Genomic DNA, 21859 nt, shown 5'->3' on the forward strand with positions numbered 1-21859 from the left:
AAGAATATGAATCATTGCAGTCACGAAAGCTTCAAATCTAGAATTAATATCGTACAGTATTTTTGGGGTTAGATCACGTAATATAAATGCGTCGTTAAAACCCGCCACCAACACCGACACAGCCAATTAGTAAGGTTCGTCACGTAACATTAAATTACGTGTCCGATAATGTCACGTGCCACAAACTGACAGACGCTGATGTGTCTAAGCATAGATACGGGATAATTTGTGTCTCTCAAAGAGAGACTGGTACATTTCTGAAAGCAAGACTTCTAACTGCATTTGGTTAAAACAAAAAATTAAACGTGAATTACAGCGCCGCTTGCTGGAGCGGCGTGCCTTGCAGGATTTACGGTCATCCCAGTGCTTGCACATCAGAGGTCGCAAACGGGTTTTGATTCCTTACCCGTACCCGGCCGCAACAGGGTCGCAATCGGGTACCCGATACCCATACCCTACCCGATACCCGGCTACTCGTACCCGGCCGGGTACGGGTAGGGGGTACCTGATTGCGACCTCTGGGATGAAGCCACGTTGCAGGCGCGGGTGGGTTGATCCTAGGAACTTGAATTGTGAGAAGAGACAAGACGTTGGGAAATGAGTGACAAATGGTGACTCACCAGTGACTCACGGTCTACCCGTACCCGTACCCGGCCGGGTACGGGTACGGGTATCGGGTAGGGTACGGGTATCGGGTACCCGGTCGCGACCTCTGGCCTGACAGTACGCCGCGTCCCACAAACCGGTGGGGCCTCTGCCACAATACGCAGCACCCACGCACATTCATCGATTAGAGCTGTAATACTTGTTGTTACATTCTCCCTCACCCACACATTGATCACAACCATACCAATGGGAAAAATAAATATGTGTTAAATAAGCAAAAAAGGATAAATTCATCCATTCTACAGAGGCAGGTGCTGTTAGGGAGCACCTATTACAGCTTGCACTGCACACGAAGTCGCACTATTAACTTAGCATCACAAGCCAACCAATAACATAATAGACTAACACGTTGAACAACTGTTGCAAAGTGACGTGGTATACTAAGCATTGTACAAGGATTGAAAAAGATCAGTTTTGAACAAGGACATAATGTGCCGGATAATATTGATTGATTTTTTATGCAAATAAAATTTTGAGCCACCATGTACATCCAACAAGCAGATGTTGTAAAACGTCAATTCTTACACAAACGATTTCACGAGCAGCTCTAAGCGACTGTGCCCCATTCATCAAATCAACCTTGACGACCAAATCGACTTCATGCGCAGCGGTGCTGCCATCTGGTGGACTAATTCTAGATTTAAAGTTTTCGTGACTGCAAGGATTCATACTCTTAGTTCTTTCGGTAAAGTCACGTAGGTAAAAAAAATTTAATTAAAATTAATAAAAAAATAAAAACAATAAAATCACGACGTTTCGGAGGCAACACAAGCTTCCGTCTAAGAGTATCTGGTGGACGCTTCCCCGATCAGCGGTGTCCTTTCTACAACGAGAGTCTGGCAAGCGTGGCACGTTCCGTCAGCTTGGAGATGGAGCACAAGAGGGACATTGGCCTGCAGCATTCCGGGTTTCAGAATGGCGATGACTTTGGGTTGCCATTTGTTGGGATTTTGCCCACCCTGCGTATGAAGGTGAAGGAGGTTGAAAGCCGCTGTTGTCCATGTAGTCACGGGTTCTTGATGAATTCGGGGCACAGGCCATCACATCTTGGTGCATTGTTGGACTTTGTGACCTCAGCGCCGTTTCCATTTGAGCGACAGTGTATGGTCTTGTTAGATCTGTTGACTCAATGCGATGGTGAGTTGTTTCCGGACAGCTTGTTTGGTGAGATTGTCGATTGGTGCCGTTGAACAAGAAGGTGGTGACACCACGAATGAAGCTTACCTCTTGTCTATTGCCCATTCTCTACCTCTTCCGCCCGCTCACCCCTCCACTCTTTCCCATCCCTCCCCTACCCGTTCATCATCCCGAAGTAGCGTCTATCGCTGTCACTCATTCTTAAATCCTTGTACGCCCCTGCCACCTACATAATTCCATTCACCGTTTCGTACGCTATGTCAAGCACATTGCGTGAATGCGCTCTATAAATATAAATTCGATGAGATTGTGTAACCTGCCGTTCACGTGTTGCTCTCAGTGTCCATATTTCTAATGTTTTTGGCCAGGGAACCACATTTAGGTTTGAGAGTCCTTCAATGTTTAGCTGGTGCAGTCGAAGACCCCAAAGCCCTCATATCGTGGTGCATGGTGTAGTGTAGTATTGCGGTGTGATGCAGTGGTGTGGTGGGATGCAGTTTGGTGGAGTTGATGGTGTCGCTTCGTGGTCTGATTTTGTTGTGCGGTATAGTGTTCGGCTGTGAAGTTAAATGGTGCAATAGTGTAAAGCGGTTGGTGTAGTGTTGTACTGCAATGGTGTACATACCCTTTGGTTTTTTCGGTAAAGTCACGTAGGTTAAAGATAAAATAAAACTAAATAAATGAAATCAACTAAATTAAATCACGACGTTTAGGAAACAACACAAGCATCCGTCATCAGGTATGACCGCCCCAGCAAAAAAAACAAAGAGTATGAATCCTTGCAGTCACGAAAGCTGCATATCTAGAATGGAGTACATGGTATAATGTTTTCATGCAGTGGTGTGGTAAAGTGATTGGTCATCGTTCTGTGAGAGTGGCGAGTGTTTCATCAGTTGGTCTGGTGAGTGTTGAGGGGAATGATGAGGCTGGTGTTTGGTGTCAGGTGAGTGCTGGGTGATGTCTGCTGAATTTCAGGAGAGCAGTTTGTCTGGTGAGTAGTGAGTGGTGAGGTGCCAGGCGTGTTTGGAGAGGGTAAGGTGGATGGCCGACAAGGAGTGGTATGGTGAGAGTGGTGAGGTGGTCTGGAGAGGGTCCGGTGAGTGTCTGGTGGGGTTCTTAGCAGTGGTGTCAGCTCAGTGGTGAGTGATCAGGATAGAGTGGCACGTGTCTGCTGAGTGTTGAGACCAAGGGTGGCACAGTAGGGTTTTTTACAATCGGGGTTAATTGTCTTTTTATATTAAACCCGATCATCTGAGATTGTGAGAAATTCGGTTTAATTGGTTCTAATTGCAGAACCGCACTTCTCAGCGATGGGCTTCATCCATTCCAAGCTAAGGAACTCACTGGCGCCCACGATTGTGGAGGAGAAGCTCCTCGTGTTCATCAAGACCAACCTGCCCGCCGCATTCTACGACTACCCCGTGCCCGACGGCCCCGAGTACGATAGCAGCACCGACGAGGAAGCAGCCTAATCCTTGGATCAGAGTTTCGTATTCATTAAACCAGGTTTTAATTCCCCGAAATCGGGTTTAATTGTATTAAAGAAAAAAACCGATGCCTGCCGCTGTAAAAATGGGGTTTTTTCCACCCATGGTTGAGAGTGGCCACCAGAGGAGGTGCTGAGTCAATGGTGGAGACATCCCTAAGGGGAGAATGTAATTGAAAGAAGGGGACTGAGTCTCTGAGGGAGATAAGATAACCCCGACTGTAGGACGGGCAGCCCTCTAGTAGACTATTGTAGTCAAGGCTATACAGTCTATACCTCTACAGTGTAGCGGTATAGACTATGTTACAAGGAAAAATACGTCAAAGATTATGCTTTGGGCAATGACCCTTCTAAGTAGCACATAAATAGAGAGGCCAGAGATGTCGTGGTGGAATCAGAGACCGCACATTTTTCATGTTAAGGTGGATGACACACGAGGTTTAAAGTCAACTCAGCCAATCTAAATTTCGATTTAAAGCTTTCGTGACTGCAGGGATTCATATTCTTGGTTCTTTTGGTAAAGTCACGTAGAAGGGGATTTTTATTTATTTATTATTTCCCTTCTACGTGACTTTACCGAAAGAACCAAGAATATCAACCAATCTGGTTTGTGCATGACGTGCAAATGGTTGAGGCCCCCACTACATTGGGGAAACTGTTAAATGTCTTGCCCAACAGCGTCTGTCAGCTCGTCGTGCAGACGTGTTCAAACGGATGGCTTAGTCACTTCAAGTGGGCACCACAGCCCCACCTCAGCGATGATGAAAACATTAAAACGTCGGCTTTCGCAGCCAATATTGGGGTCCATATTTGTTTTTGGGTTCGACCACGTAGATACTAGTTAGCCATGTGTATGTGTTAACAGTATCTTTGGAAACGTAACAATCTTGTTGGGTGGTGGAGGGTTAATTATGGCATTAAATTACCATGTGGGCGAACCCACATTTTGTTACTTTATTACCATCCACACGTGGCTAGAGAATTCAGGCAGAGAGTAAAGAACACCACCTTGGTGAGTGAGTGAGACATGTCCACGTAGACTGCTGAGCAATGCTGTTGTGCTTTACTTCCAATCTCCGTCCACTGTCGGGGCATTGAACAAAGAAGCTTCCTGCCAGGAAGCACAAGAGCTGAGCGCCCCACCCGGAGCTGCTTCCTGCCATTGAGACGTCCAGCACAAGGTTTCTGCCACACTGCCAGCAGCTGCAGTCATCTACAAAGGGACATCTCAGAGGCATGCAGGATACCAAATGCTCCACGGGAACATTTTGTGTGAATACAGCGTACTACAGTTGGTAGTGATAGCATGATTGGGTATATTTTGGATGTATTTGTAGTGCCATTATAGGTGAATTGGCAATGGCAGTGAAATGGAATCTTCAAAAATGAGCAGTGTCCAATTTACACTGCTCCCTTTGTACACTTAACTAAATGGGGATTTGATTATGTTGATCGGCTAATGAAATAGACGCACCACATTTAGAGAACATCGATTTTTAAAACCATATCCATGTAAATATAGGATATATTATTAATGTATTATTCTTGTCTCTCATTCCAACACATCTTTATTGTGACCACCAAATTGTTTGCACCCAGGACTCATGGCAACTGGCAGCAGCAGCAGCAGCGCTGGCAGGAGCAGTCCAAGCCAGCTCCGCCGCCTGCTGCAGGTGAGCGAGGCGAGTGCCACACGCATGCAGGCCGTGGCTGATCTTCTGCTGTTGGCCTCCGAGATCCGGCCCGTGCTGTCAGGCCCCGCAGAGGGCCCTGGTGCCGAGGCAGTCGAGCCGCACGCGGAACAGCTCGCGTACGAACGCTGCAAGGAGTCCATCGCACTGTGCGCCAAGAACCTGGAGATCCTCATCTTCGATGTGCAGACGCATCTCTACATGGGTCGCTACGCCCAGGTACATTCTATTATCGGATTACCTTGAGTTCTAGTGGCAATCGTTTGCTCAGTTCTCTCATATTCAGCTGTATTTGTCAATACTAGATTTTGCACAATTTTTGGCAGTTTCAATAATATTGTTACAAGCGAGTAGAAATAAAGATAGTCTCATAGTACAGTGTTCAACAACCTGATCAGCTGATGTAGTTATTTAGATATGTGGGGATGTGTATTCACCTATTGAAGGTAAATACCTTCTGCTTGTGTCAGAAACTACTGACCCCCATATTACTTTGAGTTTGTTGAGAGTGCTTAAAACCCAGCCCAGTTGATGCATTAAGCATTTTTATTTAATGTACTTTTTAATTTTAATTTTCTCTTGTGCTTAAGTCGAAATACTTTAACTTGATTAAACATATTTTACACGTGAATATTTGTTGAATAATATAAAATATAACGAAAATCACATCGCATTCTTCAGACGCACATTTAGATCATATATTAATTTAAATGATTATCATCACACATGTGGCACACCTAGCATGCAGTTACCTTAAACTGAGCTTGGTCTGGCAAGTGTGCTACTTGTCTGCTGGCCTATAAGAGAAGCATGTCACTTCTTCATGGTGGAAGTTGTCAATGGCACAGACATTCGATGCACACGTGTGCTCTTGGGAGCTGCACGTCCACAACTAATGTCAAACTGCACACTCACACAACTCGTGTCATTTGGTGTTGTATGGGCATGTAACGGCTAATCGATGAGTATAACGGTGAATTCATTTAAATACATTCTGACACCTGCCGAACATGTATTGTTTAATTTTTGTAGAATGTAGTTAGGTCACATAACGCCTGCAGCCAGTGTGGATTCTCTATGCTCACTGACAAAAACAGAATATATTTTTCAATTGAATCGCGACCCTAAATCGTGACAATTTGTCGAATCAAGGCAAATAATTTCCACACAGTAACCTCTTTAAAGTGCAGCAATAAAACACACTGCAAGGCCTAACTCTACGTACCGACTTGGGAACTTTTTATTTAAAACAATCTCAATGATTTGTTTTTGTTTCATCTAACAGTTATCACAATAATCAGCACATTACGTTAACATAAGTTTAATATTTGGCTAATGGGCCTTTCAGCAGGACATGATCAGAATCAGAATCGTTATTTATCCTGGAGGAATCCGATGAGCTATGAAGCTCTTTTTCACAGAATGTCCAGTGTAATGTGACAGCATAGGATAAGGATTCATGGCTATGAACCCGGTGACCTGAGTTGGATTCCACAGCGAACATCAATGGCGACTGATACCTGAACTGCTCCTCATAATCGCCCCCCACTCTCCCTACACACCCTTCACCATCCTGAATGCATGGTGAGTATGGCTAAATTAACTCCCTTGGCCTCCAACCAGCTGCGGCTTGACGGAGGGCTGTTATTATAAAGTATTCACAAGAGCTCAATAACATGTCATCACCAATTATTCATTGTTACGGAATGCTTACACTTTCATATTAGCTGTTGCGAGCACAGTCAATTATTGCCAGCCATATATTTTGGGATGGTATTACATATTCGCTGTTTCCCCTCCCCCCCTAAATAAGTATTGCTTCAGTCCACGATCATCAGTTAAGTGTCATGCCAGTTACCACGTGTCACATTGGCGCAGGTGTGTGACAGTCTCGCCAGCACGGCTGAGCTGGTGGTGGCTTTGACCGAGCGCGCTGCTCACGCCGGCTACCTGGCTGCCATGGGCACCGCCGACTCTCAGCCAGCGGGGCCAGGTCACCTGGACCGCTACGGCTTGTGCCGGGCCCACCTGGAGCTGGAGCGAAGCTGGACGAGGCTACGAGACACCCCCATATGCGAGCTCAACTCGCGCGAGCTCATGGACGTCTCCACCAGCATTTCCAGGAACCTCAGGATGCTCTCGGAGCCCTGCCTGGCTGCCAGCGAGCAAGTGGACGAGCCGTTTGTCCGAGAGCAGCTCCGACTGGGCATTAAGTGCGTGACGTCAAGCGCCACGGCGCTCATCGCGTGCATCAGGGCTTTCAAGGAGCAGCCGGGTGAGCTGAGCCATCGACGCTGCGTGCTCTTCGGCGCCCCTCTCCTCGAGTCCGTGCAGGCGCTGCTGGGACTCTGCGCCGAGCCAGTCCTGCAGGGCACCGGGGCGGTGCTGAGTCCGCAGGGTCGTGCCATTCACACGTCGGTGCTGGGTGGAGCCATGAGCGTCGTGGCCGCCTGCGTGCTGCTGTGCCGGGGAGTGCGCGGAGTGGCTCAGCAGCCCGAAGGGCGCCGGCTGCCGGAGCTGCGGCACAAGCTGCAGCGCGCGGCGTGCGCGGCTTCCCACGGCTGCACTCTGCTCTTGCACGCACTGCGAGATGCCCTGCAGCCCACGAGCATGGACGCAAATGGGATCAACCTTCTGTGAAGTTCAGCGGCTGGAGTTTTCAGGGAGAAAGAACATTAACAAGAAAATTATCGCAAAAGTAGCTCACAAAGGAAGCCAATGACGCTGGCTTTTTCGTCACTTTAAACGACAGCGCAGTCTCGATTTAAAGCTTTCGTGACTGCAGGGATTCATCTTCTTGGTTCTTTCGGTAAAGTCACGTAGAATTGAAATAATAAAATAAAACAAATATTATTTTATTATATTATTTTATTATGTTTTATTATTATTATTTTATTATTTCAATTCTACGTGACTTTACCGAAAGAACCAAGAAGACAGCGCAGTCATTTGCGGAACCACGTGGCATCATCGCCAATGCCTCTGTAGAGGTCTCTGTTAAGTAAGCAATCTTGCTCTTTGTAGATTTTGGGACACCTCTCATAAAAAAGTATCAAAATGAAGAATGACAAATACTTAATAGGTGTAGGATACATTATAGATTTGAAGTTGTCGTGACTGTAGGGATCCATACTCTTTGGTTCTTTCGGTAAAGTCACGCAGGTATAAAATAAAATAAATTAAATCACGACGTTTCGATTGCAACACAAGCAATCATCATCAGGTGTAGGATGCATTCAGAGGACGATACACAGGGAGAGTAGAGATGCCACAGATTCATGTCCTACATATAGTTTGAGCATTTTGTGGTAGTTGAACCCTACATTTATACGTAAAATATACTAACTGCGTAAATGTCACATTGTAAAAGTTTTGACCAAACACAACCTCCTTGGATAGAGATTGTTTTTGGCACGGCCACTGCTAAGCCAGGAAACAGGCCGAGAGGATTTGGCCAGGATTTGTAGGATGCTGGAGCATGGCAAGAAGCCATGCACGCGGATAACATCACACAACTCAAATCACAGATACCCAAGCAGCCGTGACGACAAAACCAAAACACGACTCTACATGTCAGGTTACACGGACACTTGGCTGCGACCGACCATACGTCAGCCCACACGTATTGTATGAGGTGGCCAGAATAGATCAAGTGGATCTGTGCGCTTGTCTGTATGGACGATGACTTTTCCCCTTACATGTGCAGCGACGCAGATCGGAGACAGTAATACTTCTGTATTAACCAAGCACCATCGGGATATATACACACCCGATGTGGGTGAACACTATTATAATTAAGACCGTCTCTTGTCTGCGGCACTACTTAGTTAGAACAGTTGGTAGGCTGTCTGACGAACAGAGTCCCTGGGGATGGTGAAGACGGAGACGACGACGACGAGATGGTGACGACGACGAGATGGTGACGACGATGAGATAGTGACAAAGATGCTCTTGAACAGCACGACGGGGATTCCACTTCCAGCAACAGCCATGAGGTCTCGCTCAGGGCCCCCTCATTATACTCCCAGCGTGGCCTCGCTCCGCCCCAGCCACGCCCCCTTTCTGGAACCTACTAGCAGGTTCCCGGGGCTTCCCGATGGGCCGCTTCTGTGACCTTTCCCCTATATCGTGGCCTGCTGACGCGAGTACTGCCATACACCGCAGTTACCCTTTTCTGCCAGCAGCCGGCGCTATACCACTACACAGGCATTGGGTATTCTTTGGGTCCTCCAGTTTCCTCCGACATGCACAAAACACTTTAGGAATCCGCCAGTACTATATTGTGATACACGAATTGATATGCAAGATATTGTATTTTTTATATTAATATATTATAGGTGTAATTGAATGATATTAACACTATTAACAGTAATACGGTGGATTAACCACCTAATACATTTCTTTTAAGTTAACATTGACATCAAGTTTATATTATGAACACTGACAACAATCTGTGTATTGTTAATTAAATATTCCAAGACAATAAAATATAATTGTGTAAATCTACAACCTTCAGAGTTAAATTATATGTGATGAAAACTTTGTCTGCTCAATTAATAGCCAAGGCTGATTGAGCTCAATATTTTTTAAAGGGAAAAATACAATTTGCTTGAGTTTGAACCTTTGAGTGTTTTCTCAGTGTAAATTGGCAACTCCGAGTTAAAGTTAAGTCGGGCCATTTTGAAGGTCACATGAGGGTCATACGACAGTGGAGAGCCAATCACAGTTCAGCATTTCTGAAAAAAACCCTTTACCCCCCCCCCCCCCTCATGTAAATACCTCAAAAGCAGGTGGATTATTTAAAATCCACAATTTGACAATAGCAATTCACCATTTCCTTTCCTCTTAATTAAAGCTTGTTTGTTATTTTCTTGGTTCTTTCGGTAACGTCACGTAGAAGGGAAACAATAAAATAATAAAAACATTTTATTGTTTTATATTTTTATTATTACCGAAAGAAACAAAAATATGAATCCCTGCAGTCACGAAAGCTTTAAATCAAAACTTGTTTGTTATATTAAGACAACAAGTTGCACATTAAACTGGCTCATGAAAAGTAGCTATGTAAAGTGCATAAGTACCATCGTATGAACAGAAACACTCCCATGAGTTAGCGTCTGTGTTTGTAGGCACAGTTTAAAAGCAACTAAAAATGTTGTGGTAAAGCCAGCCCCACTCACAATGCCTCCACCAGGATTGAAGTGCAGTTACTTCTGCTTCAACTTTCAAATGCAAGACGTTGGATGCATGTGCACAGGAGGCACACGTCTGTCTACGCATACTGCATTCATAAGCTATGACGAATTAATTCTAGATTTGAAGCTTTCGTGACTGCAAGGATTCATATTCTTAGGTTTTTTCGGTAAAGTCACGTAGGTAAAACATTAAAATTAATAAAAGTAAAATAAAATAAAAATCACGACGTTTCGGAAGCAACACAAGCTTCCGTCTTCAGGTGGAACCGTCACAGCCCGACAGCTGTATCAAGTAAATGAGAGATTACAGGAGATACCACTCCGTTTATATAATTAGATACAGCTGTCGGGCTGTGACGGTTCCACCTGAAGACGGAAGCTTGTGTTGCTTCTGAAACGTCGTGATTTTTATTTTATTTTACTTTTATTAATTTTAATGTTTTACCTACGTGACTTTACCGAAAAAACCTAAGAATATGACGAATTAATATTGCTAATATATTTTCCCAACTGATGGTGTGAATGGGATGTGCCAGTAAATGTGATTGCAAAAGTAGTGAGAAATGAGTAGTCATATAGCGATGCCACACGGAATGGTGGTGCGGTAACTAGAGAATCAGAGTTTGCACAGGGTTACGAATGCTACTTGGCAGCTGTGCGAGGACCATCGACACTTCTGCCACCCAAGTTGGTGCCAGGGTCTCGAGTTTTGCGTTGGTTCCAGGTTGATCAACCTCAGATGACAGGCTGGAAAAAATTGAAAAATGCGTTAGAGACCGTCCATAAATGACGTCACGCACCTGGAGGGGGGGGGGGGGTCAGACATTTGTGACGATGTGTAACGATGTGTGACGAGGTGGGGGGTGGGGGTTGAGAAATGTGACGTCACATCAAAATGCGAAACTTTAAATAAATATAGACAACACGTTACACTTAATTAAATAGACTTTTTAATAAATATCTTCTCCTACAACATCAGAGTGCAGCGCCACATTAAATACGCACTACAATGACAATAGTTTAAAGCGATTTGAAGCATGTTTTATTTTCAAAATGGAAATATGTTTTGGGGGGGGGGGAGCATCGCTTTGTGACGTCATATTTGAGTGGGGGGGGGTCTGACTTTTTGTGACGCCGTGTGACGAGGGGGTGGGGGGGTCAGAAATCGTCCAAAATCGCGTGACGTCATTTATGGACGGCCCCTTAGCCAATTCGCGGTTTCTTACTTCCAGACAGATGTCTGACCATTCTACGAATCCCGTGGGCCCCAGGCAAGTTGAACAGCGAGGACTCCCTTGACGACCAGCATCATGTTCACCATGGCAACGGTTGTCATGTCATCGCAGCGGAGGATGGACCGCTTTGCTCAGGACCGGGCGTCCATCTCGACCACGAGCTGCTCGTTGAAGAAGCCCCGACGCTTCCCCTCGTTGAGATTTGTTGTTGCAAGGGCACCAACAGTGGAGGCCCCCCGAGTACGGAGAGGAGCCACTGCAGGGTTCGCATGCGGAGGCTGGCTCAAGGGAGTAAGTACGTCGACCATGGCAGAGAGGTGGCTGATGAGCACCAGAAAAGACTGGGTCAGTTTCCGAGAGCGGTCAACAGAGAATCAAACCAACACAGCATAGCAGCCATAATTCTCGGGTGTCATGCAAGCCAAGCCTGGACAGTGTTGAGGACAGCACCCAGATGTTTGGGTCAATGTGAGGAGGGCAGCTTACAATTGGTCCCATTGAGAGGAAAAAAACGTTGGACTGTTAAGATAAAATTACCGCCCTCGCCTAGGATTCCAAGGAGCTGTTTAGTGGCCGCACGAATGAGTATGTCATCCAAGTAGGCACAGTCATAGTGGCCCTGCCAACTTGGCATGACCACAAGAACCTCCAGGACCTTGGTAAACCCCTCAGAAGATGTGAGGCCAAAGGGGAGGATGCGAAACTGGCAGCGATGACCCATCACGCAGAAGCGGAGAAACCAGTGGTGGCCGGCCAGAACGGCCAAAGCATCGTTGAGCCCAAAACCTTCATGATCGCCCCGATGTCGCCCAACGTTGACACCTCCGTTTCCAAGGCCAGCGTCAATGTGGGGCCCTGTGATGCACCGTAGTTGATCCAGAGAGGCCCAGGGAGATGCCAATGGAATTGCAAGACAAATGTATAATGCTAAATGTCTAAGGTCACTTGCATATTTGCCCCTTGCAGATTGCTTCTAATTTTAAGTTGAAGGCTCCAGTCCACGAGGTTGCAGCCACCGTGGTGGAATGTCCCTATAACAACCGCCATTCGCCACTAAGTGGCGGTGACGTCACTACGACGCTTGTGCCAGGCTATGTTCACCTTGAGGCCACGTGAAGTGTCGAACGCCCGCTGGCAGGAGGTCACGGGGCAGACCCAGGTGCCACAGGTCGACTGACTGAGATGACTCGCTGATGCACCACCTGTGCCCCCTACTGTGCCTATACCCCTGTAGCAACGCACAACACAATCTCACCGCCACAATGACAGTCTAACCTTAGATGCTGGCTTTCCCCTAAAAGCGTTGCCGTTTAAGATGTACAACTTCTACAAAGCCCACCATTTGGCCATTCTTTGTACGTGCAACTCAAGGGCTCTCTCGCCTTCGTCAGCATTTCCCTGCTGTGTTGGTCTCGCCTGATGACGGTTGCTTGTGTTGCGATCGAAACGCCGTGATCTATTATTTTCTACCGACGTGATTTCACCGAAATAACCAGAGCATGGATTCCTGCAGTCACGAAAGCTTCAACTTAAGATTGATAAGCCTGCTAGTAAGGCTTGTAGCTCCCCAACCATCCTGGCCAATGTAAGAACAAGGTACCCCCCCTCACTTCAAACAGGTAAAACACCTGACATGGGAGGCAAGGCGCTTGAGCTGCAGGCCGCACTGGCAGCGCCTGAGGACGTGTTTAAGTGCCATAATGCGATCAAGAGTATAGCATCAAGAGACATAAAATGGAGAAACACTGTAAGTTGTGTTCCCCCACACTTTCCAGCTGATGGTGGTTCTCGCCTACGCTGTACCCGCTCATGCAGTGCAGAAACGAAGGTGGGGGGCTATGGGTAGAATGGGTTAAGTTGGGTAGCGAGGGCAGAGGTCCACCCTCAAACAGCCTTCTCTGTATACGTTCCGTGACCCTGCGGGATTTTGCTAAATGCATACAAGACCAGTAGACGGCAGAAATGTAATAACAAAAAAAATGCACTTTAAACTCACTAAATAGTGTGGTCGTTTTGCCTTCCAATGAAAGCTTCACACTTAGTTTAGGGTCGTTTTGAAATATGGTATATTTTGGCCACAACGGGGCAACCCACCCTCGTGAATGCCAACAAAGAGTCCGTTTCGTCCCCTTTCCACCAGACATCCAGCTTTAGTTAGACAACACGTGCATTGGCAGGAAGTGATGGTAATCAAATTCAAAACGGATGGAAAATGTGCTTTGCGGTGAGCCTATGGAACACTACTACGGCGTCCTTGTTAATCCTGGGATGATCTATGTAATGATATATAGTATCACTGTTGTGGACAACCACTCACACTTAATTTTTTGCCAGCATATTAAATGTGATACTACGGATACTGATGCCACTGTTCATTGCAAAATACGTGAAATTACATCTCGTTTTGACACCTGTCCTGGTTTTCCCAGGACATCCTATGTTTAAGATGTGGGTGGTCCTGAGAAATCTCTTCCCAAGGATGTAAAAAAATTTCAGCATTTTGTCAGTGTTGTAATAAGACATCACTCAAGGCATTTACATGTATTGTTGTTCTGCCCTCTTCCACCGTCCAGATATTATTTTTCTGATGTCTCGGTTTTTTGTATCTCTGGTGGCAACATGACAGCTCGAGTGGAAACAACCATTAAACCCACGAGACCACCATTCCACCATGTAGCATTCAGCACACGCAACAGCAATAAACACACTTTAAAATCTACTGTTAAACGACGACCTTCACAAAACATAACCAGTCAGCTGGAGCTTTATTGTGTACCACAATCACTTTCATTAGCAAAAATATAGCGCCACACCTGTTGTGGGAGATTTGTAAATCCAAGGTGGTTATGTTTTCCTTGGATGGATGGAGTCAAGTAATGTCCCCAGTTTTAAAAAAAATTCACCATTACATATACATACTTTAAAAATATGATGAATGTATGCACTCATATACATCCTATATCAAATACAAGCATTATTATAATGCTACCAAAATTATAATTCAAAAATGACATAGATTCAAGTTGACCTCTTCACATAAACATGGCTGACACATTTAGGGCCACTTCACTTCATATATATTCATGATCCACGTTGTTCTGGGACCCAGCCACTATAAGTGGCAACATGACATATGCTGAAAAGAAACAGTAACACGTCACAAAAATATTACACACGTAATTTCCTCTTCACGTCACATGTTATTCGGCTATAAATTAGAATCATTCAACGTTATTTCGAGCATTTATTTCCCTTGGGCCTCATTAAATTAATATTTTAACCAGGTTCAAATTCGATCACAATGGCTTTACTTTGCAGAGTAAAGATTAATCTTTAATGTTTGCAATTTGTGATGTTTTAGCATTGTGCCAAAATACTAAGGAATAGGTTACAAAATATTGCATGAAATACGTAAATCATTGAGCCAATTGAAACAGTTTCATGCGTGACACTTATTTGATATAATCAGCACAATGCATATTGAGCATGTATGCACAATACATCTCACACCGTATAGGAAGAATACATTTGAATGAACTCATGTTTGCAGCAGTTTGCCGTTCTAACAACAGAAAGAAAATACAAACGTTCAATTTATTTTTACATTGTTAATAGTATTGTTGCCAGAGAGGACAAATTCTAAAATCAATTGCACTTCAGTGCAGTTTCGTCACTTATCAAAAATGTAAATAACAGCCCCGATTTTATACACTGAATGCACCGTCAGATTAAATAACAAACAGCAATATTCTTTCCGATTGTGGGAATTGCAGGATTGGTATTTCAGTTTTGCAACGAAGCATACGGAGTTGTTATGGTTCCCTTTCCTAGTTTTTCTGATTCGAGTCTTAGAAACGAGCCCATTGCTCCTCATTCGAAAATGCACACTGGTGAAATGCACACTGGCTAACACACTTCAATTAAAACAAATGTAAACAGCAATGAGTGATAACACATCATATGGATGATACAGGCATGAATGTGAAATTCGCATCTGGCACCTAACAGTGATTTAAAAATATTCGGATAATAGGTATTTACCACCATTGTATGGTACATTTCTTTTGCACCGTACACAGCCAACCGTGCAAATTGGAGGTGCAAGTGTCCGCTTCCTGACAATCCTGTTAAACCATAAACAATTAATGGGACCTGCTTTCTTTGATAAGACATGGTACTTATAATGCATTCAAAAAAATATATTAAAAATTGTTACATGATGCTAGTGTTCAACAAGAAAATGCAGTTTTGTGACGCTGCTTTTATATTTGCATGTGCAGAATGACTTACAGCAATGCGGTGGGCAATGACAGTGGTCGAATACAATGTATCTTATTCTACAATGATTTAGCACATATTGAAATAAAACCTCATCAGGGCATCATGTGAGATAAGGTCACAATTACAGGTCTGGTTTACATCATATGAAGCTATTGTAGGAAATGCGTGAAATGCACTTCACCCAATCCAGAACTAAATAATGTCTTCATGGCTTCAGCATGCTCAAAATTAAAGGATATCCTGGAATGGTTTGTAGGCAAGGTTCCCTTTGAAAAGATTGTCTAACTTCATGGTACATCAAGAGTTTCAATAGATGACATTATCTTTATAAGGGAAATATTTACGTCATTGGCCTTATCAGCAAGGTGTTAAGGGACCAGCATATTAGCACAAACAGTGCTCAATATAGAGCAATCCTGAACAAAGTCTTCATCAACCGACTAATACCCATCTCTTGAAGTTTAGCCATGGGTCATTTCAGTCAATTCTGTAAGTTGCCGTGTCAGAACGTTTAGGAACATAGCAGCACCAGAAGTGTCTGCAGCTCGTCCATGCTGTCAGCAGATGATAACAAAGGACCACAGCTGCCTGTCCAGGTCTTTTAAGCATTTAAACCTCTTGCATAGAAGTCCAGTATAATTATTAAACCAAAGTAAAACATATTATGATACCCAAAACATGTGCATTTATGAAAAAAGTTATTGTTGAATGAATGCAAAATGTGAATTTTCGCCAACATCCAACAAGCTATTTGTTCTGACTCGGTGGTAAGAAGGTCTTTCCCATGATGAGGGCCAATCTCTCCATAGGACAATTACAGTTCATGGTAATATCATCTAATTTAGGGCTGGACTTAATTGTTTGAAAATATACACCAAGTATTTTTGAATGTAGTGTCCATAAAAAATGTTATTGGTTATCACGAAATAATTCGTGGTAATTCAGTGTAATTAAAATGGCGAGTTTTAAAATAGCACCATAATTTTCACTTTGCCATCGAAGCCTGGAATGTGCACACTCTTCATTACATTGTAATAAAGAAGTTGGATTAAAAATGTCAATTACAGCCTACGCCTAAAGATCCACGCTTCATCTCTGTCAATATACATCTTCACTGCATAAGATTCCCGATATGAAAAAAACTGGTGTAATTTCAAGTCTACTTTCACATTTATTTGAAAGTTAGTTATTTTAATAATTATTTTAAAATGAAATCGCACATTTTAGAAGTTGACCACGTTTCATATAGTCTTGGTTCTTTCGGTAAAGTCACGTAGAAGGGAAATAATAAAATAAAACAAAATATTATTTTATTATTTCCCTTCTACGTAACATAATGTTATTTTATTATTGCCCTTGTACGTGACTTTACCGAAAGAACCAAGAATATGAATCCCTGCAGTCACGAAAGCTTTAAATCACATTTTATATAGCCTCGATTTGCTTATTGTGGATTGTGAAATGTCTCTTTCCTAATATTGAGAGACAATATTACAACAACACTCAGAGGCTTCATCGTCTAATCATGTGTTGGCGGAAATAATGTATGCTTATTTAACAAAAAACTGGCCCAAGATAGCAGAGAAACCCATTAAAGGTGCCATACTATTAATCCCCTCTGCCCCAGGTGTTTGGTTAAAAGAGTGCGAGGTTAGTGGAGCCAAACGGCAATGAGAGAAAAGCCTCACTTATACAAGATCCATGAAGGCCTTCCAGGAGCAAACACCAGGATATAATTGCACTGGCAAAGACGCTATTACTGCTTCAGAAGTGTAAACATATACCTTTCAGATGTCGCATTCATGCACAAATACTTTCTGAAAAATACATTAAGTCCTCTATTTACATTGCTCCTATTTACATTTCACTGTCACGGATTCGGGAACGTAATTCGATTTGAAATGCATCCACTCCAATGCTGTTTTGATCTTTTTTTTACTTATATATTCAAATTTGTTACATAATCTTTTTTGGTATCTTTTGCTTTTATTTTTTCTTACTTACAGTATTTTATATTGTTTCTGCAATTTTTTTAACCAAAAAATTCTCCCCAAGAATGCATCCTAAATGTATATAATTAAGTCAAAGGTAAAATAGGTTTAGATTGACGTTCTTTCACCACACGTCATGTTTTCCAAGGATGTATTCCCAATGTAAATAGAGGCCTTATCATAAATGTTTTTGGACATATGTTACCATCGCAGACACAAACACGTATATGTGTGTGCCATAACATAATTAGTCTGACTGCTTCCGACACAAAACTGACCGATGTCTCAGGAAAATAGTTGCCAATCGTGATGGCCATGCACCTTAAGGCCATGCGACGTGTGGGGTAAATTTCGGATGCAATTGGCTCATTTCCACCAACACATGAAGCAATAAACCAAATTGAGGCCAATTTTTCCGCAATATCAGCTTTGTGAGGGAGAGTTTAAGCAGCAACAATAGCCAATGTGTGTATGTATTCTTGCGACCAAATACTTACGTGGACTACGCATAATATTATCAATAGAATTTGCTTCAAATTACAAAAATCATGCTGAAGAGTGCGTAGCAATGATAAAAATGCACATATTGATTGTTAAATGTTTTCCAACAGTTACATGGAATGACTAAAATTCCCAATCAAAATTTAAGTATCCGAACCACCTTAGTAATCAGACATTTTACAAGGAAATCCAAGTTATGATATTTGCTCATGTGAATTCCTTTCAGTAAAATTAAATGATTATTCTTTAAGCAAATTATGGCAGCCACGCTGACACCATAAAAATGACCGTGCTGAATGCGCACCAGATATGTATATTTCATTTGTTGATTGGGATACGAAGTCACTGTCACCACTAATAATGGAGTACTGTCGGTACTATGTAAGTGTATATAACCATACAAAGACAAACATCTCCTGTATAGCCTCAACAGACTTTTGGGACAAGTGCCGTTAGCGAGCACTTATGAAGACCGGCACGACACACGAGGGGTTGAGTGGCCAGCACCACACCTGGACGCCTTTGTCTCCCCAGTGGCGATGTTTGCACATCGCACAAGGTACTCATTTGAGGCCGAGTCTACCTAGGGGAGGCCCATGATTAATTCAGATAATAATCAAACACTACTGCTCCCCATATCTATACACACACACACATGTACCATACACCATGTAGCAGTGTCTGCGTGTTCAATGGGGCAGCATGCATCTCCATGAGTAGCTTGAGCCATTTGTGAATCTTACTATGAGGAGACCAGGTGCTTCATATGACAATAACTTTTAATTTCCCACAGAGTGGTAACTAATTAATCACCGAATCCTTCACTAGATTTGAACTAGCAACGTTGTGATTGTGTAAAAATATCTGACCACACTCATTCAGCCGTATTATGTGTAGAGCATATACAGCAGAACTCCAAACACTCACAGTGATGATGGAAGGGGACCATATCGTGGAGCACATAATTCTCTGCCCATTGCCGAGGTTAGTTCTGTAATCCATGAAAATAATGTTCGCGTGGTGTGCAGCAGATTATGGGAGGAAAGAGCTGTGCGATTCCATTTATTTACAAAAAATTGCGGATGACAGGGGAAGTGCAAACATGCGAGTACCAGCTAAATTACCAGATAACTTAATCCACAATGAATTTGCAGATTACTAAATTACGAGTTTTCCAAGACCCAAACGGTGCAAATTTGCCATATGGGTCTATATTAAGGGATTTATTTAGGATTGTTTTAGACTTGATATCCTAAGTCTAAAGAGATGAAGACCTAACAGAGAATGGCTTCACGACGTAAGAGATTGGTGCCAGACAGATGTGCACTACTTGAGTATATTGTCACAAGACTGAGGAAAGTGGAAACAAATGATGAAATATGCAGTGGACAAATATGTCCACGGGCTATCTGCCCATGGATTGTGATGATGATCCCAAGTAACAAAAACGTTTAATTATTTTCGACTAAACAATTCATACCAGCACAGCGAATCTGTGATGATGCAAAAACTAAATCTTAAATCCACGTTTCCTTCCAACTCCGTCCCTCTATGGATTATGGTTTACGGACCAAGATACGTTTTTAATCTGCCATAGAGTGCCATGTTTAACAAGTGGAATGAGCCACACGGCCCCATTAAGCAAAAAATAAAATGTCTGGATTAGGTCGGTAAGGCTCGCAAGTTAACCTGCGGATGCTGCTGATACGGTGTGCTGTGAATCAGAGAATTCCCTGCTCCCAAAAAAGATGCAAATATCGTTTTTGGATTTCTGGTTCAGATCATGGGAGGTGTAAACCTTCAATAATCCACAAATTACAGGAATTTGCAGATTGGAGTACATATTATTGGAGTCCTGCTTCAATAGCACGTGTCTATACATATATATGAGGTCATATGAAAAGAAATCAGTTTATTTTTTCCAATGCATTACTTTGCAATTGCCCATTTCAAATGTTGAAATGCAATAACAGCTTGGAGACAACAATTCAGAAATTGTGATCATGCGCACATGGAATTGTAGTTTGTGCTGCGCTGTACTTCACTGTCATTCCATTCCAAAACCTAAACCTGATGGTGACATAACTGCACGACCAGTCATTGTGAAAAAAACCCATCAGTTATGCAGACGCCTTACACCGGTACAATTCCTGACTTGTTGCGATTGCCTGTGCTTGCTTGCCATTTAAAATATAAAACAAAATGCATGCAATATTAGGTTGTAATTTAAATAACAAAAAATGTGTTGCTTTGTGGAAGGCCTTTTAGGCTATTTTTATGTTAAATGTTTTCATGAAGTAAATGCTGATCACAATTAAAACTTGTCATCTGGCAACAATTTCCCAAAAAATGATGAAATTCTTATTTCATAAGCGACTTGATTAAATGTGCCCCAAATTGTAACAAATGTGAATATAGTGAGAAATTATATTGTATATTTATTTATTATGTTTGTTTACTCAGGAAATCCTGAAAGAATTTAAGGAGATTCCTGCCAGGTTTTCGCAGTAGGGGGTTGATGATTGATATGTACAATCAAATAAAGTAATTTGCGGTTAATTTTTAGATTTAACAATTTGGATCATTTGCTGGCATACAAGGCCTACTCTTGCGGTAACGTAAGGGGATCTTTATTATCCATTGTGAAGCAGACGTTTATTTTTTTATGGTTAACATAATCACAGTATTAATCAGGGAGGAGGCTGGATTTGAACGAGGAACCGCTGTAACAAGCAACAAGAAAGCGTTACAGCTGGGCCATGTGACTGCCCAAATTTATTTACGTTTGTCATAATTTGGTCATTACAAAACCTGATCTAACACATCTTCCAATATTTGTGCCTGCATTTAAAATGCAAAACAAATACCGGACACGTATTTCATTAGATTTCACATGGTCTGCAAAGAAAATAAAAGTTTTTTTTCATTTAAAAGATTACATTTTTGTGACAGACCCACCATTGCTTGGCACTTTTTTCCAATGTTCAATGCTGGTCCTCTCACAGAAAGTTAAACTGAACTGACAAAAACAGGGACAAACGCTTGCACACAGCTCTCACAAGCTCCAATGCACTCTCCTTCCCAATCGTCATGTATGTACATGTAGCCTGCTGTCATCTCACTTGCACAGACAGCAGACGTGGAGCATTGCTCATTAATTGGCTCAAGATACAAAGTACAATTCAAAAGAATGGCCTCGTTTCACTGCTATCCACGTGGCAGCATGAAGCTTCACCAGTATCCTTGTTCCAAGGAGAATTCTATTCGTTTACATTCTTTACCGAGACTACATTGGTGTATGCATACACATACTCCAAGCTGTCTGAGCAGCACACATTGTCAAAGGTAGGGTAGTGCACGCACAATTTGAGGTTTATTTCCCATTGTCCCGCTGCCGCTTTGTGTAGAAGAGGATGTAGGCCTTAGCCCTGGCCACTGTGTCCTCCTCTGATCGGGTAACTGTGCTGTCATTGAAGTGGAACCAGAGCCCATTGTGCGCCGCATATGCTGTGTAGTGTCCCGAGCCAACCCTGCACACACACGGCGACACATTCCTGTTATTTAGAAGCACTCACGAGGCTGTGTGTTGAATATAATTTAAATCAAGAATGTACAGCATCACAGACAAACACAATGAATGTGTAATATGTGTGCCAACCAGACCCCACTCGATAAT

General features: G+C 43.1%; 2 protein-coding genes across 3 annotated transcripts in view; one reads left to right on the forward strand and one right to left on the reverse strand.

Moving 5' to 3' along the window:
- The first annotated feature begins 4370 nt into the window (after positions 1–4370).
- Positions 4371–10145, forward strand: LOC133346403 (talin rod domain-containing protein 1-like). 2 transcript variants are annotated; one of them, XM_061557931.1, is made up of 3 exons: positions 4371–4523; positions 4889–5199; positions 6859–10145. In XM_061557931.1, exons 2-3 carry the CDS (start codon positions 4894–4896, stop codon positions 7618–7620), a joined length of 1068 nt encoding a protein of 355 aa, XP_061413915.1. In that variant the 5' UTR covers positions 4371–4523; positions 4889–4893; the 3' UTR covers positions 7621–10145. The 2 variants fall into 2 exon arrangements, with proteins under 2 accessions (XP_061413915.1, XP_061413916.1); XM_061557932.1 differs by having other exon boundaries at positions 4512–4561.
- A 4013-nt stretch (positions 10146–14158) lies between these two features.
- The window catches only part of USP3 (ubiquitin specific peptidase 3), a 56103-nt gene continuing 48402 nt past the window's right edge, over positions 14159–21859 (reverse strand). Inside the window, exon 15 of the mRNA XM_061557933.1 lies at positions 14159–21713. Within this exon, the coding sequence (XP_061413917.1) occupies positions 21557–21713 (157 nt within the window). The 3' untranslated portion in view covers positions 14159–21556. The remainder of the gene's footprint in view (positions 21714–21859) is intronic.

This window comes from Lethenteron reissneri, chromosome 24 (assembly GCF_015708825.2).
Source record: "Lethenteron reissneri isolate LAM-NWPU_2019-01 chromosome 24, ASM1570882v1, whole genome shotgun sequence".
NCBI lineage: Eukaryota > Metazoa > Chordata > Hyperoartia > Petromyzontiformes > Petromyzontidae > Lethenteron > Lethenteron reissneri.